The sequence below is a fragment of the Mastomys coucha genome, unplaced genomic scaffold (assembly GCF_008632895.1).
Source record: "Mastomys coucha isolate ucsf_1 unplaced genomic scaffold, UCSF_Mcou_1 pScaffold18, whole genome shotgun sequence".
In the NCBI taxonomy this organism is placed as follows: domain Eukaryota; kingdom Metazoa; phylum Chordata; class Mammalia; order Rodentia; family Muridae; genus Mastomys; species Mastomys coucha.
Window position 1 is genome coordinate 59,134,779 of NW_022196900.1, and position 16,227 is coordinate 59,151,005.

The 16,227-nt window shown below is 36.8% G+C and overlaps 1 protein-coding gene across 5 annotated transcripts in view; it reads right to left on the reverse strand.

Moving 5' to 3' along the window:
- Positions 1 to 16,227, reverse strand: part of Itgb3bp (integrin subunit beta 3 binding protein) — a 57,037-nt gene that overhangs the window by 36,365 nt on the left and 4,445 nt on the right. For all 5 annotated transcript variants that reach the window (XM_031377933.1, XM_031377934.1, XM_031377936.1 and 2 more), the window contains one exon: positions 3,029 to 3,071. Coding sequence is in view for 1 of the 5 variants with exons in the window: in XM_031377932.1 (XP_031233792.1) it covers positions 3,029 to 3,071 (43 nt within the window). In the remaining 4 variants the exon portion in view is untranslated. The remainder of the gene's footprint in view (positions 1 to 3,028; positions 3,072 to 16,227) is intronic.

A 16,227-nucleotide genomic window follows, 5' to 3' on the forward strand; every position in this document is an offset into this window, starting at 1 on the left:
TTTGGAGGGGAACCTGGGAAAGAAGATATTGTAAATAAAGAAAACATCTAATTTTTAAAAAAGTGATAATTTGACTTCTTCCTTTCCAATTCTTATCCCTTTGATCTCCTTTTGTTGTCTAATTGCTCTAGCTAGAATTAAGAATATAATTTACTTCATACTTCTGTTTTGTTTGGATAACTTTGTCACTACTATCTTTGTGCAATGGGTAAGGCTAAGGAAAAATACATGTTCTTTTTTCATTGCTGCATTTTTCTAAACTGAGAATATATGATTTTTATATACATAAAACTAATGTATATATTTATGTTTTCTCCCAGGAATATTTTAATATGTCAAATGATAAATATTTTCCTTACACATTAAAAAAAAAGAATGTGAAAAAAAAGAATGTTTCATGAGAGTCATTTTCATTTTTCATTATGTGGGTGAACATATGTGGGTATAGGCACATATGTAAAGGTCACAGGACAACTTTTTGGAGTTGGATCTTTATACCTTTACATGGTTCCACAGATTGAACTCAGCTCACCATGCTTATGAGGCTAGTATCTTTACATGTTACCATCTCATTCGCCCAAGACTCTGTTTTAGTAGGCAGGCATTAGACTTAGTCTCCTTCTACTGGGAGACCGGAATTGAGTATAAGTAGGAATGTGGTGGAGACCTGGAGAGGAGGGCAAGATTTGGATGACATGTAACAAAAGATCCCTACTGGGAACCTCTAATTGTAGGGAACATAACTAGAGTCATCCTTTACTATGAACCAGTTACAGCTGCCATGTACAATGATTGTGTGTATGTGAGAAAAAAAAAAAAAGAATTGGTTAGCATAGGTTTTTAGAGATAGCTGAACATAAAGGAGAATACCTGGGATAGCAAATCAGTGTCAAATAAGCACATCTTAGTGACAGTCCCCTAAGTGCCCATCTGTGCTGCTATCCACAAATGAATGCATGGAAACACTTAACCTTTCAAAATTCTGGGCTTTTGGTTTCTAAAACGTCCCATTAGTGAGGCTGTTTTCACAATATCTGTAGCCAGTGACCTGCCTGCTATGGAGGTCAGTAAGACAGCATAGGAGAGCAACACCACTGTGAACTTACGTTACTGAGCCCAAGCAGGACAAGTGCAGTGAGCACACTGAGTGATGTGTGCATGGTCCCTGATGGAAGGCCAAGAAAGGAAGATGGAAGTATCCATGTTGACCACGGAGGGATTTGTACATAGTCACGCAAGAAACATTAGCTTTAGAAAGTCACAAGACTGACCAAAAGACAGAGGAAATGTAACTCCATGTTTATTGTTAGAAATTCTAAAATTAAGAGCATTTCAGATTTTCTGATTAGTGCTGCTTAAGCCACTGACTTTGGGAAAATAAAATGAGTCTTTAGGATATCAGATGAATGAGTCTGTGTTAGCAGATTAAATAGCTTGGACATGGGCAAGTGGCCTAAGACATACAACCTGTTCAGCTAGATTAAATCATGAAGAACCAGAAAGTAGGAACAAATCAATAGCAAGTAGAGAAACTGAGTTAATATTCAGATAACTGGCTTAAAAGTACAGACCCAGAACAAATATAACAATGTGTCTCCCCATACAAGATAGTTCCTGTGACACTGACCTAGATGCATCCGCATCTGCAGAAAACTCACACAGAAAGCCTGCTGCACAGACAGTTGTGCCCCACAAAAAGAGCGGGTTCACAATGGTCGCTTTCCCTCTCAGAGGGTGCGTCTATCTCCCAAAGAACAGCTCTGGGGCAGGAAAGAACTATTTCATTTCAAGCTGGACTACCCATCTACCAAAATACCATTCTGACCAAAGAAACAGATGCAGAATTACAGTCACAGCTGCATTCTGCACACAAGTTGGATAATGGTATTCTAAATTGCTAATTACACCTTTAATGGTGTTTTTAGTGCCACTGCAGTATTTTGCCATCTTTGTATAATTAAAAAAAAAAAAACACTCAGTAAGGTTTTTAAATGATTTTCTGTTTTGTTAAAACCAATGAGTCTTCCAAAGAGAAATCACTCCTCCCAACTCCTGACAAGACAGGGTTTCTCTGTGTAGCCCTGGCTGTCCTGGAACTTCCTCTGTAACGCAGACTTGTCTCAAACTCAAGAGATCCACCTGCCTCTGCTGTCCCAATGGTAGGATTAAAGAAACATGCTGCCATGCCCAGCTTAAAACTCATTTCTTGAAATGGCAGACTCATGGAATTTTGTAAAAGCCCATTTATTAGCAAGCAATTTGTCTTAATTTATTTCCTTACTAATTATTTACAGATACTTAGTAGATTATTTAAGATTAGAGAAATAATAAGTATGTTAGTGTTTGTATCTAAATCCATAGTCGATATGGGATGATTATTAGCTAGCATACATTGTAACATGTTGACACTGGGAATATTCTATGACTAGATTTAGAAAAGTATACCAACAGTACAATTTTATTTTTATTGTAACATGGTAACATTTATATATTTATATACTAGCAGTACTCTATCATTTAATTTATGCCAACATAATTGAGGCAAATTATTACTTTTTGATATAATGCCACTGATATTTTGATATTACTTTACTAGACAATAATATATTAAAATACTGCTACAATGTCATATTGTTTCTTATATATTTAAGTGGCAAACTTCTGTAAACTAACTTCCTTCTCACACGTCTATCTCAAGCTGACTGGAAATTTTGACATTGCTATACTAGAAAAATACTTTGTATGCAGACAATATTCTATCAACGAAAACTGTGTTTTTCGATAAACGTTATACTTAGCAAAGTGAATCACTAGGCGAAAGTTACACACAGTCATAATCATGCAGGCACAGCACTGATTTGCTCTCATTCTTCCTTATCACCCCTCCTCCCTTTCCTGTAACCCAGGCATCCATGCAGCTGAGGATTATCTTGAACTCAGCATACTCCTGTTTCCACCTAACATGTGAGGGGATTACAGGCGCGTGCTACAGCCAGCCTGCCACCACAATTCTTAAGCTAATACTTACATTTTCTTCAATCTGATCATCCAGTTTCAGGGATCTTTTAGCTCTGAAAATAAAATATTTAAAGAAATTTTAGACTTGACATGCTTTATTTTATGCTGATATTTTAGGGTAAAATAGAAATAATTGAAAACAATTTATCTTTACCAACTAACTTTTATATTGCTCCTATTTTTTTAAAAAATATTTATTTACTTATTTTTAAGTATGAATACACTGTTGCTGTCTTCATACACACCAGAAGAAGGCATTGGGTCTCATTACAGATGGTTGTGAGCCACCATGTGGTTGCTGGGAATTGAACTCAGGACCTCTGAAAGAGCAGTCAGTGCTCTTAACCGCTGAGCCATTTCTTCAGCCCCTTTATACTGCTTCTTAAAACTAAATGCCACATTGGGAAAAAAATTATGATGATAAATTTGGACTTAGTGGTTTTATTTGATCAGCTTATTTCTAGTAGCATATTTTAATCAGGGATCCTAACTAAATATTTAAATGAATCACTTCTTTATATATGTGTAGCTTATATACAAGTACTCCTAAGAAATTTAAATATTAATGTTTTCTTCTCTTTTGGTGGTGGTACTGGTTACTGAGACAGGCCTTTGAGCTTGCTAGGTAAGATCTGTACAACTGATTCATATCCCAGACTAGTTGTTATTATACAAAATTTTAGTTAAAAAAAATCAGTTGTCTACATTAAAATATTATGGAATTACACATAACAGCAAAACAATCTAAATATCTTTGATAGAGACACTGGAAAATCTGTTGGTGGGAACAAGGGCTTTGTAAGGCAGAGTTTTGCACATTATCCTAGCATCGGACATGATTCAGAGCAAGCAGACTATGACTTAAAAGGGGAACAGATGCTCCATGTCTTTATAAGTCCCCAATCCATAAGAAACCATTTCTTGTTTCCTTCACTACACTGAATCAGGAATGTGCCAGGCTCTCTCTGTGTAAAATCTGTTTTGCTAAGCGGGATGCCCAGCTGTTGGTGACAGTGCTCAGAAAGGAAAGTTGAATATTTATAATACTTTATTCCATACAGCTGCCTTCTAAAGAGCAGTCATCAACATTTTATTGATCGTAGACTAAATGCTCAAAGGAGAAAAAGGTCAATATAAATTAAAACTGGTTTTTCAAATGCAATATTAAAAGTACTTCTTGATCTCTGAGAAAGAAATTACCCCAAGTATTAGAAAATTAAAGTGTTCTATAAAAGACTTCATTGTATTCTGTTTTATAGATGTTCTCCTAAAAATACATATAGATCATAGGAAAATGCAAGAGCATTTTTTCTTTGTTTTTAAATACTGTGAAAATAGCTTTTATAAGAACATAAAGCTTGCCCTGATACTGCTCAAAATATTATTGTTGTATTATCATTGGCTAATTCTTAGAAAATGCAATTCAGTGTTTAGATTTAAAGAGGTTTCAGATTAGATAATAAGTATATCTATAAGTCCAAGGAAATGTTAAACTGTCACAAAAGTCAGTTAAAATAGACTATAATCTATTTTATGTTTGTTTAGAGTCTAAAGGTGGGATTTACTGGAGATAATACAGTAGTAAGTAAATTGGTAATAAGTATCCTAAGAAGATTTGATAGACAACAGGAGAAGACATGTAAGAAATGACTTAGTTCAGCTTATAGAGAAGTTTCTGCAACTTGCTCAGTGTGACATGTTTTCAGAGAGGGTAACTCAGAACTATGGTAATGAGTTGTGATAAAAACATCTTTTCCATGCTAAGAGACCAGAATCTTTTCTGGAGCTCATAGCCAAAGCTAGTAATCCATTTTGAGGACTGCTATCCTATTGTGTACTCAGATTGTTTAGCTTGGCAATGCCTTGGCTTTCCCATGCAATCAACCTTTACAACTAAGCTAATGTGTTAATGTAATCTTACATTATGTACTCTTTCATACCCCTGTCCCAAAGTAATGCATGTGTGTTCCAATAATCATTTGATGGAAACAGCACATAGGCTGAAAGCAGTCTTATAAATGAATATCCACCACAAATGCTGAACACAAAATTTGGGCACTGTTTGATAAACAATGATTCTTGTAATACAGTTTGGTATCTGGGTCAGTCAGGGTCAGCTGAAGTCAGTGACTTAATCCCTAGTAAAACTGTTAAAAACTTTTGTAAAATATCCCTCCCTCCCTCCCCCATGTAACTGTTGTACTCTATAAATACAAAGCAGAGACCTCTGTTTGTGACAGACATAATCACAAGACAGCCTTTAGGCAGGCACAGATTCAGACTCACAGAAAGCCAAGAAGGATGGAAGACACTGCAAGGGCAAAGTGGAGAATTCAAACCTAGGTTTGTTATTGGCTCAATGGCATGAAGGAGGGCTTTGATTTCTTTCCTTAAGGTGATACTGATTCATCACTGGTGTCTCAGAGTTTATTATTAATGCATTCAAACCAACCACATAGGTCTTGAATTGAGGGAGAGAAAATTATATATCACTTAAAGAACAAATTTGCCAGAATTTATGATAATTTATCCTTACCTTTTGATCAGAATTGGACACACTGTTACCAATTACTAAATTAAGCATGCACTATTTACACTGGTATTCCTTTACCCATGAACAACCAATATAATGAAATGACTAAATGCATTACTCTGAAGTCAACAGGAAAAGAGCAGAAATGAATGAACAGAAATTAGGAAGAACAGGTAAAAGTAAAACTTAACTAGACACAAGGATCTTTCTAGAAGTTGTAAAGCTGTAACTGGCTCTTAAGGCTACTCTCTTGATTAAGTAAATAAATATAAATAAACCAAACAACAAACAACCCAGGCAAGCAAATAGGGTGCTATATGCCCATAACTGCAACATTCAGGAGGCCGAGGCAGGAAGATCCAGAGTTTAGGGCCAGGCTGGGCTACATAGCAAGTTTTAAGACAGCCCAGGATAACAAAAGAAAGCAAGGAGGATTATAAAAAAAATGGGCATAGGATTTGAATACACATTTCTCCAAAGATGTAAGAATGAGCAGCAAGCACATGAAGAGATGGTCAACAGTCGATCCACATCAACCCCATGAGGTTCTGCAGACTACGGACTACTGCTAAGATGGCATTAGAGGGAAACAAACAAGATACTGAGTAAGTAATATGGCAAACACACAGAGAAACAAGAGTCCAGGCAGAGTGCTGGTGAGAATGTCGACCAGCAGGGCACTACGGGAACATCATGGTTCCTCAAAGAAGTAAAGATGTAGTTACCATATGACTAAGGGGTTCCATCTCCAACATGGACTGAAAGCCAGGATATGAACAGCAGGCATAAACAATGCTCAAGGCACCAGTCTTAAAATGGCAAAACAGCAGAAGCTGCCCAAGTAGCTGGTGGCAGATGAGTTAATACACAAAACATGGTACATATGTGGATATCAGTCAGCTTTAAAAATAAACTTTTATTTCAGGCCTGACTACTTTGCATTAGCTGATCAATTAGGGCACACTCGTCCCTGGGAGAAGTTAATTTTCCCTCTCGGTGATTATTAGCAGTCTGTAGTAAGCCACACTAGACAGATCCAGCAGGATGTATTTATATATACATGTGTGTGCACCAATAATTATCAAAGGAACAGAGGCCATCAACTTGAAATGGAGTGAAAGGGGCTATATGAAGGTGGAGGGAAGTGATATAATTATATTTCAATTTTTAAAAAATTAATAAAAAATAAAAACAAAAAAGAAATTTGACACCTATTACAATATAGATGAAGGTATTAAGTAAAACAAGCCAGTTACAAAAGGATAAACTGTGAAGATTTTATTCATATGATAGTAGTCAAATTCAGAGACATGAAAATAAAATAGTTACTTTGATGGGCTAACGGCAGGAAATAATGATAAATCATTGTTTAATTAGAGTAGCTTCGGGGCTGGTGAGATGGCTCAGCGGGTAAGAGCACTGACTGTTCTTCCTAAGGTCCTGAGTTCGGATCCCAGCAACCACATGGTGGCTCACAACCACCCGTAAAGAGATCTGACGCCCTCTTCTGGTGTGTCTGAAGACAGCTACAGTGAATTACGCTGGAGCGAGCAGGGCTGGAGAGTAGCCACACACATGATGGCTCACAGCCACCTGTACAGCTACAGTGTACTCATACACATAAAATAAATAAAATAGAGTAGTTTCAGTCTCACAAGATCAAAATAAGTCTAGAGATGGATGGTACTTGTGGTGGTGTGAATATGCCTGGCCCAGGGTATGGCACTACTAGGAGGTGTGGCCTTGTTTGAGGAAGTGTGTCACTGCGGGGGTGGGCTTTGAGACCCTCCTCCTAGCTGCCTGTCAGCCAGTCTTTTGTTTGCCTCCCTCAGCTTCTCCAGCACCATGCCTGCCTGGACACAGCTAGGTTTCCCATCTTGATGATAGGACTTAACCTCTGAACATGTAAGCCAGCCCCAATTAAATGTTGCCTTTATAAGATTGCCTTGGTGATGGAGTCTGTTCACAGCAGTAAAACCCTAACTAAGCAAGGGGTGATGGTTATACAACAGTGTGGATGTACTCCCACTTAAGGGTAATCTTAAAACTGAAGGGAACTTCTCATTTTCCATTTTCTCAAATTTCCACCTGCTCCGATAATTTGAATATTACATTCCATCCTTAGTTGTACTAGGTTTAGATTCACAGTATGATAGTTAGTCTTAACTGCCAGCCTGAGTAGATAGAGAAGTTCTAGGAGATCAGCAAAATGCACCCCTGAGTTTCAATGAAGGCATTCTTAGAAATCCACCTTGAACATGGAGGTACCACTTCCTAGAGAGGGGCCCCAGATGGGATGAAAAAGGATGAAGGAAAGCTGCTTACATGGGTGTTTTCTCTTTGCTTCCTGGTCACAATGATGTGAGTTACTGTTCTACTATGCCTCAGTGCCATGATGGACTGATATGCTTAAAACTGAGAGCCAAAATAGATGTGTTTCTTTCCTGAGCCTATTTTATTCTGCTAACAAACTGGGATCAAAACCACAGTTGTTCCCAGAATTAAATGCTGTTACAATTTTTTTTTGGGGGGGGGGAGGGTTCAAGACAGGGTTTCTCTGTATAGCCTTGGCTGTCCTGGAACTCACTCTGTAGACCAGGCTGGCCTTGAAACTCAGAAATCCGCCTGTCTTTGCCTCCCAAGTGCTGGGATTAAAGGCGTGCGCCACCACCGCCCGGCTATAATTTTATAAAGACAAATATATTTGCTGTGCAAAGTTTTTAACAGGTAAAATTATATAACATTCTTTTTTTTTAAAAGATTATTAATTTTATGTATATGAGTACACTGTAGCTGTCTTCAGACATACCAGAAGAGGGCATCAGGTCCCATTACAGATGGTTGTGAGCCACCATGTGGTTGTTGGGAATTGAACTCAGGACCTCTGGAAAAGCAGTCAGTGCTCTTAACCACTGAGCCATCTCTCTGGCTCCTATATAACATTCTTAAGAAACGGTCTATGATTTTATTTAGCTTACCACAAGACAGTATCCTTAAAAAGGATTCTCTGCCTCATCACAACAAAATGATTGGTTACATTTTACTATACACTGTTACTAACGTGAATTAAAATAATAAAATAATGGTTCTAAGGGGAAAGCTATCACTGATTCTTAACCAGGAAGGAAACATACCACAGAAGCTCATAAAACTGCATGATGAGGTTCTTCTTAATAGAACTTTTAAAAATTAAACATTATTTTGAATGGTAGGGTCAAGGGTGGTAGTGGGGGGGTGAAGAATAAACTTAGAAAAGCAGATAAGACTGGGCAGGGAGGGGGTCTTTGATGTTATGCCAAATTCTTCCCTAAGGTTGAGCAAATCACATAATCACACTAAGCGTCATAAACTTGATAATACTGGCCTGTAAAGTGGTAAGAATTTCAAAGGGGAAGATAAAACTATCACTTAATATTTCAGTGCTTCCATTATTCCTCAGTATAATGGGCATGAGAATGCTGCCAGCCACCTACCTCTCAAGAGAGTTTAGAGGACTTGTGAGTGAGCTTCCGTGTTTAGGAATCCTTTGACAAAGGCAATAGTTAGATTCATAACCCATGTGACATGTTAGATATAATCTGAGGCATATGACGTGATTTACTTTCTGTATAAGAATGAGAAAAGGGAGAAGAATATGCTGTGACTGTTCTGTGCAGTCCTTCTCATTCAGGTCTACTTGTTTGTGTTAAAGACTTCCTGTAGCCACACACAATCTCCATTACAGTGTGGATGAGTGGGAATTCCACCTATCACATAACATATAAGCTAAATGGAAAAGCAACTAAAGGCACTGTTCTCTCAGATGCTGTGTGACACAATCAGCCAAGATCTTTGGCCAGTAGGTAGTGTGTTTTTACACCAAAACCTTCCTTATTAAAAGATTAATAATGAGCCAAAGAAAATTTTTTACAGAAGTTAATGGATATATTTGGGAATATTTACCACAGAGCATAGCCAGAAGGAACATGTTCTAGGATACACACACACACACACACACACACACACACATATATGTATATATATATATATACATATATATATATATATATATATATTTATATTTATATTTCCCCCCCCCCAATACAGGGTTTCTCTGTGTAGCCCTGGCTGTCCTGGATCTCACTCTGTAGACCAAGCTGGCCTCGAACTCAGAAATCCACCTGCCTCTGCCTCCCAAGTGCTAGGATTAAAGGTGTGTGCCACCACTGCCCAACTCTAGGACTTAATAAAAAGAGAAATCCAGCTAAGATATTTCACTCCTAAATGATATTCTCAATATAAAACACATATAAAATTTGTACATGTATCTGACATTAAAAAGTCCTTTAAAGGAGTCTTACCAACTGAAAGGGCTTCCACAGATCTGTTAAATGGCAGGTAGGTAAGGTGGTGTGTGCGCACTTTTCTTTATGAATTATATCTCACATCACACATACATAAACAGAAAAACACAAATCACCCAAGTGCTATTCATGTCTCCTCCACTTCTAGACCCCGCCAGTCATCTCCATGAGGTTCTCAAACTGTCCAGTGTTCAGTAAGTGTCCTTTAACTCAACAGCACTTGTATATGACCTTCTCAATAAGCATTTTGTCAAAGGATCCCCTAGATTAGTAAATCCTAGGTTTTGTCAGTTATTTAATAAGCAGTAAGTTTTTAAGATGTTTATTGAACTTTCTGTGAAAGCTCAAACCACTAGATAGTATGTATTTCAGTTCTCAAGTAGTTGGCATACTGTTGTTATATAAGTTATTGTTCAATCAACTGTGTTTTTTTTTCATTAAAATGAATCAAATAATTATTTCAATTTCCTCTAGGGCCCATTTTTGTATATGAGGGAGTAGTTTGCTTTGAAACTCCTAGATAAATCTTTAAAATCATGACATATGATAAATAATGGAAATATATATGTTACAGTACACATGTAAATATGCCATATGTAGACACATATATGTATTATATATTTGAGGGCAGTACTAGAAGTTGAATCTAAGGTCTCATGTATGCTCGGCCAGCATTTTACCAATGAAGTGACATCCCCATTTGCCTCTCAAAAGACATTTTGGTCACGTTTGCTCAGGGTACTTTAAATACCAGTCTTCAAAGATGTCATATTAATAGAGTCATATCTAAGGTAGACTTCTGTGCTGATGTATGTTTCATCAATTCTATAAAACCTACAATTTCCTCAAATATTGCCTCTTCTCTAGGCTACCTTTCTAACCATGAAATGAATTAATTTTTACTCGCTTAATTTATCTTCCAATGCACTGAACTCATTTCTTATGTTACTGTTCTTTAAGTAATTTTTTCATATTTATTTTCCAGTTTTGAATCCTTCTTTAATTGTGTCTGACTCATTATGTGATTCATTCATTAAGTTAATAAAAACAAATCAGTGAATACTGATATAACTTAATTTAATTTTTTTTTTAATTTCCAATGACCAGAGTAGAGGCACATGCCTATAATTCTCAGCATTTGAGAATTCTCAGAGGTTGAGGAGGATAATTGAAAGTAAGGTCTGGCAAAAAAGATATTGTAGGTATTGAAGGAGGGTCTGTGGGAGGAGTTGGGGTACAAAAGGGAAACAAGAATGTGATTTAATTCTATTTACTTAAAATATGTTTTTAAATGTTAACAAACTCAGATAAATTGAAATCATGTAACTTTTCTCATCATAATGCAATAACACACCACCCAGAGGAAGCTCCACTCCCAGGTGCTCTAACACACCCAGGATCACAGGATCCCAGAATCACAAGATCACAGAGACAGCTTGACTCTGAGGAGTTCTGACACAACCAGAATCACAGGAAGGACAGACCCCAGTTAGCTTTAGCCAGGGCAGGTAGCACTAGAGATAACCAGATTGGGGTGTGTGTGGCAAGTTTAATAAAATAAACAACAGAAACCAAGGTTACTTGGCATCATCAGAACCCAATACTCCCACTCCAGCAAGTCCTGGACCCACCATCACACTGGAAAAGCAAGATTGAGATCTAAAATCACTTCTCATGATGATGATACAGGACTTTAAGAAAGACATAAATAACTCCCTCAAAGAAATACAGGAGAATACAGGTAAACAGTCAGAAGCCCTTAAAGAGGAAACACAAAAATCCCTTAAAGAACTAGAGGAAAACACAATCAAACAGGTGAAGGAAATGAACAAAACCACCCAGAATCTAAAAATGGAAATAGAAACAATAAAGAAATCAGAAAGAAAAACAACCCTGGAGATAGAAAACCTAGGAAAGGGGCTAGAGACATGGTCCAGCTGTTAAGAGCACTGACTGCTCGTCCTGAGTTCAAATCTTAGCAACCACATGGTGGCTCACAACCATCCGTAAAGAGATCTGATGCCCTCTTCTGGTGTGTCTGAAGATAGCTACTTACACATACTTACATATAATAATAAATAAATCTTTTTTAAAAAAAGAAAAAAAAGAAATCTAGGAAAGATATCAGGAGTCATAGATGCAAGCATCATCAACAGAATACAAGAGATAGAAGACAGAATCTCAGGGGCAGAAGATACCATAGAAAACATTGACACCACAGTTAAAGAAAACACAAAAAGCAAAAAGCTCCTAACCCAAAACATCCAGGAATCCGAGACATAATGAGAAGACCAAACCTAAGGATAATTGGTATAGAGGAGAGTGAAGACTCCCAACTTAAAGGACCAGTAAATATCTCCAACAAAATTATAGAAGAAAACTTGCCTAACCTAAAGAAAGAGATACCCATGAACATACAAGAAGCCTACAGAACTCCAAATAGACTGGACCAGAAAAGAAATTCCTCCTGTCACATAATAAAAACACCAAATGCACTAAACAAAGAACAAATTTTAAAAGCAGTAAGGGGAAAAGGTCAAGTAACCTATAAAGGCAGGCCTATCAGAATTACACCAGACTTCTCACCAGAGACTATGAAAGCGAGAAGGTCCTGGGCAGATGTCATACACACCCTAAGAGAACACAAATGCCAGCCCAGGCTACTATACCCAGCAAAACTCTCAATTACCATAGATGGAGAAAACAAGATATTCCATGAAAAAACAAAATTTACACAATATCTTTCCACAAATGAGCCCTACAAGGGATAATAGATGGAAAACATCAACATAAGGAGTAAAACTACACCCTAGAAGAAGCAAGAAAGTAATCTTTCAACAAACCCACACAAACCTAATTCCACCTCTTACAACAAAAACAACAGGAAGTAACAATTACTTTTCCTTAATATCTTAATATAAAAATTAATATTACCAACATATCCTAATCGATTAAAATCCAAAAATAAGAGAAATTAGAAATATGTTGGCTGTTATCCAATGTTCTCTCTAATTTGGTAATTGGAGAAATACGTCCAATATTGTACAATCCATATATACTTTCTGCTTGTTTATATGTGACAGTGTCTTGCTGTGTATCACATAAAGGTCTTGAAATCATGCTTCTCCTATCTCAGCCTCTATATTAGTAGGATTGTTTATTTGATGTTACACTATACTACAGTTTTCAGAACAGCTTACATATTTCAAAAATATTTATACAGCCAAAAGAAACAGACAATTAACTTGGAAGGTGGCTTGTAAGAGAACAACAAAGAGTGAGACTGAATGCTTTGCTTGATGTTTGTAACTATTGTATGAAGTCTGAAGAGGACTTTATAAGTTACTCTTTCTCTGAGATGAATGCTTTTCAAAATTATCACAGCTAATGAACCAGATTCTTACCCTCACCTAATGTCTGTGCCACCCTCCAAGCAGAACCATTGTTCATTGAAACAGTTAGTGAATGACTTTATGGATAGACCATCTTTATACACACATTTCTTAAATGAATGTAACCTGTTCTCTGTGGGCTGAGAATAAAGTCACTCACTCAAGTCAAATAGTTTTGACCATAGCAGGAAGTCTATCCAAAAATTGTGCCTACAATTCATTCCTTGGTGCATCAGAACTGTCAACTCTTAGCTATGATAGAGATAAAATCCTCTGGTGATATGAGGGTCATAGAAGTACAGCCTTATTACAATAAAGTCCAATGTCTAAAAATTGTTCTTATTTTGGGCTTGTACCACAGTAAGAGCCAAGATTTTAAGCTCTACTAAATACAAAACAAACAAACAAACAAAAAGACTTTATCTATTTATGTTCATTTAAAAATGCTAGTAGTGATGTATTATCTTAAAATATACAGTTAATATGTTTGGAGTTATTTAAAATTTATATTGAGAAAAATGTATGTATTTTTAGTATTGCTGTAGACAGCATCTACATAAGACTGTTCAATTGATTTTTGTTTTATATCAAACAACTTTTATAATACTCATTTTTATTGTTACAATATTTTACAAATTTTAAATATGACAAAATAAAAAAAGAAAGGTATTGCAGGTATTGAAGGGGGATCTCTGAGAGGAGTTGGGGTACAAAAAGGAAACAAGAATGTAATTTAATTCTATTTACTTAAAATGTTTTTAAATGTTAACAAATTCAGATAAATTGAAATCATTTCTCTTTTCTCATCATAATGCAATAAAACTTAAAAGAAAGAAAGAAAGAAAGAAAGAAAGAGAGAGAGAAAGTTCAGAGTCAGCCTGGGCTATAGTCTGACAGTCTGTCCCAAACCAAACCAAACCAAACCAAACCAAACCAAACTAAACCAAACCAAAAAAAAAAAAAAAAAAAAAAAAAAAAAAGACTAAGAATTATTCAGATTTTATCTAAACCTACTGCTTGTCTGAGTTTTGTCTCATTTGCTTAAAATCAATCATTCTTTAAATGTACACCAATATAAATCCATTCTATACAGGTTTTTGGGACCCATAATTTCTGTGTTCTCACCCTCCCACTGCCTCTCTCTCTTTCTCATTATGGTTTCATATAGCACAGGCTGGCCTCAAATTCAGTAGATATCTGAAGATGACTCTGATCAGCAGATCCCCCTGCCTCCATCTCCCAGGATGTGGGACTACAGGCACTCACTACCACACAACTCTCCTTGTGTTTTACCCAAATACAAACTGTTGTCTTACATAAAAATAATATAATGTTAACAAGTGATTGATGTAACAGCAACAGTCTGTGTTGCAATTTCATCCTTGTAGCACTTGTACTTTGTTCTCTGCTTCATGAATGTGGTTCAAGATGAGAGCTATCAACTTCCTGCTCCTACCACCATGTCTGCTGCTCGCTGCCATGTCTCCCCACAGTGCCTCGTAGACCCCTGCCACTAGAAACTGAAACAAATCCTTTCTTCTCTAGCTTGCTTAGCCACACTGCTTCATCACAGCAATGGAGAAGTACCTTCTAGAGAAGCTGCTCCTGAGAGTGGGCTGCTGCTTTGAAGAATATGACCGTGGCTATAATTATCTGGAAGAATGTGGAAGACGTTGGAATTTTGGACTTGGAAAAATGCTTGAGTTCTGTAAGCAGAGTTTAGTATTCTGCTCTAGTAGAAGTCTTGAAGACAACAGAACCTAGAGTAATGCAGATGCTAAAGGCCCAGCCAGTTCAAGAGGTTTCAAAGGCAAACTTTAGCAATATGCTAAAGACCATTTTTGTGACATTTTAGCAGAGAAGTTGGCTGTCTTCTGCCACTGGCCTGAGAACCTGCTGGAGGCTAAATTAAGAAGGACCAATTTCTTTGATGGGAGAAATTTCAAGATAGCATAATATAGAATCTATGATATGGTTGTTATCAATGATTCTTACACAAATCTAGAAACAGAGCAAATGGGGCAGAAAGAAATATATAATGTTTACAGTTTGAAGAAGAGGAGAAAGAGGAGAAGGAGGAAGAAGATGAGGAAGAGGAGAAAGGAGGAAGAGGAGAAGAAGAAAAGAAGGAAGAAGAAGAAAAGAAGAGGAGGAGGAAGAGAAGGAGGAGGAAGAGGAAGAAGAAGAAAGAAGAAAGAAGAAAAGAAAGCCAGACAACACAATGTCGTGTTGTGTTGAAACTGTCAAGATTAGTCCCATTAAGGCAAGTCCTGCTCTGGACTGGAACAAAGAGAAGGGTGACTTCAGGACAAAACCCCACCCTGAAAGACAGCCTAGGGGGTTTTCTCCTCAGAAAGCAACAACAACAACAACAACAACAACAACAACAAAAACTGCTACTAATTTGGTCAGCTGGGAGTGAGAGTGAGGAGTTGTCCAACCAGAGAGGCACCAACCTAGCAGTCAACCAGTGTGTTACTGGCTTTAGAGGCATGAAGGATACTAGAGTGAAGGGAATATGGATTCTTCCTCTGCAGGTCCAAAGAGCTGCTGCTGAGGCCATGCAGTACATGGCAGGAGAGTCCTGAGACAAAAGTGATTTATGCATTAGTTTTGGAATGTTAGGGGCATTCAAAGATTTTAACTTATGTATTAGGAGAGTGCCTCACATCATTATAAAAAGGCCATATATTATATTACATATAATAACTTGCTGACTTTTATAAACAATAAAAATGTACTTAAAATTCTTATTTTTTAATGTTTACAGCAAGTACTAACAAACAATTTACCAACCCTAAAAATGTAAGATACCTTTAAGTAAAAGAAATTAGTTATATAACTGTGGTTAAACAATCCTTATTAAGTGGTTAACTATTATTTGGTCTGTCACATTATTTTAATCACCTGTGCTTTTATAATCAGTCCACAAAATAAAAAT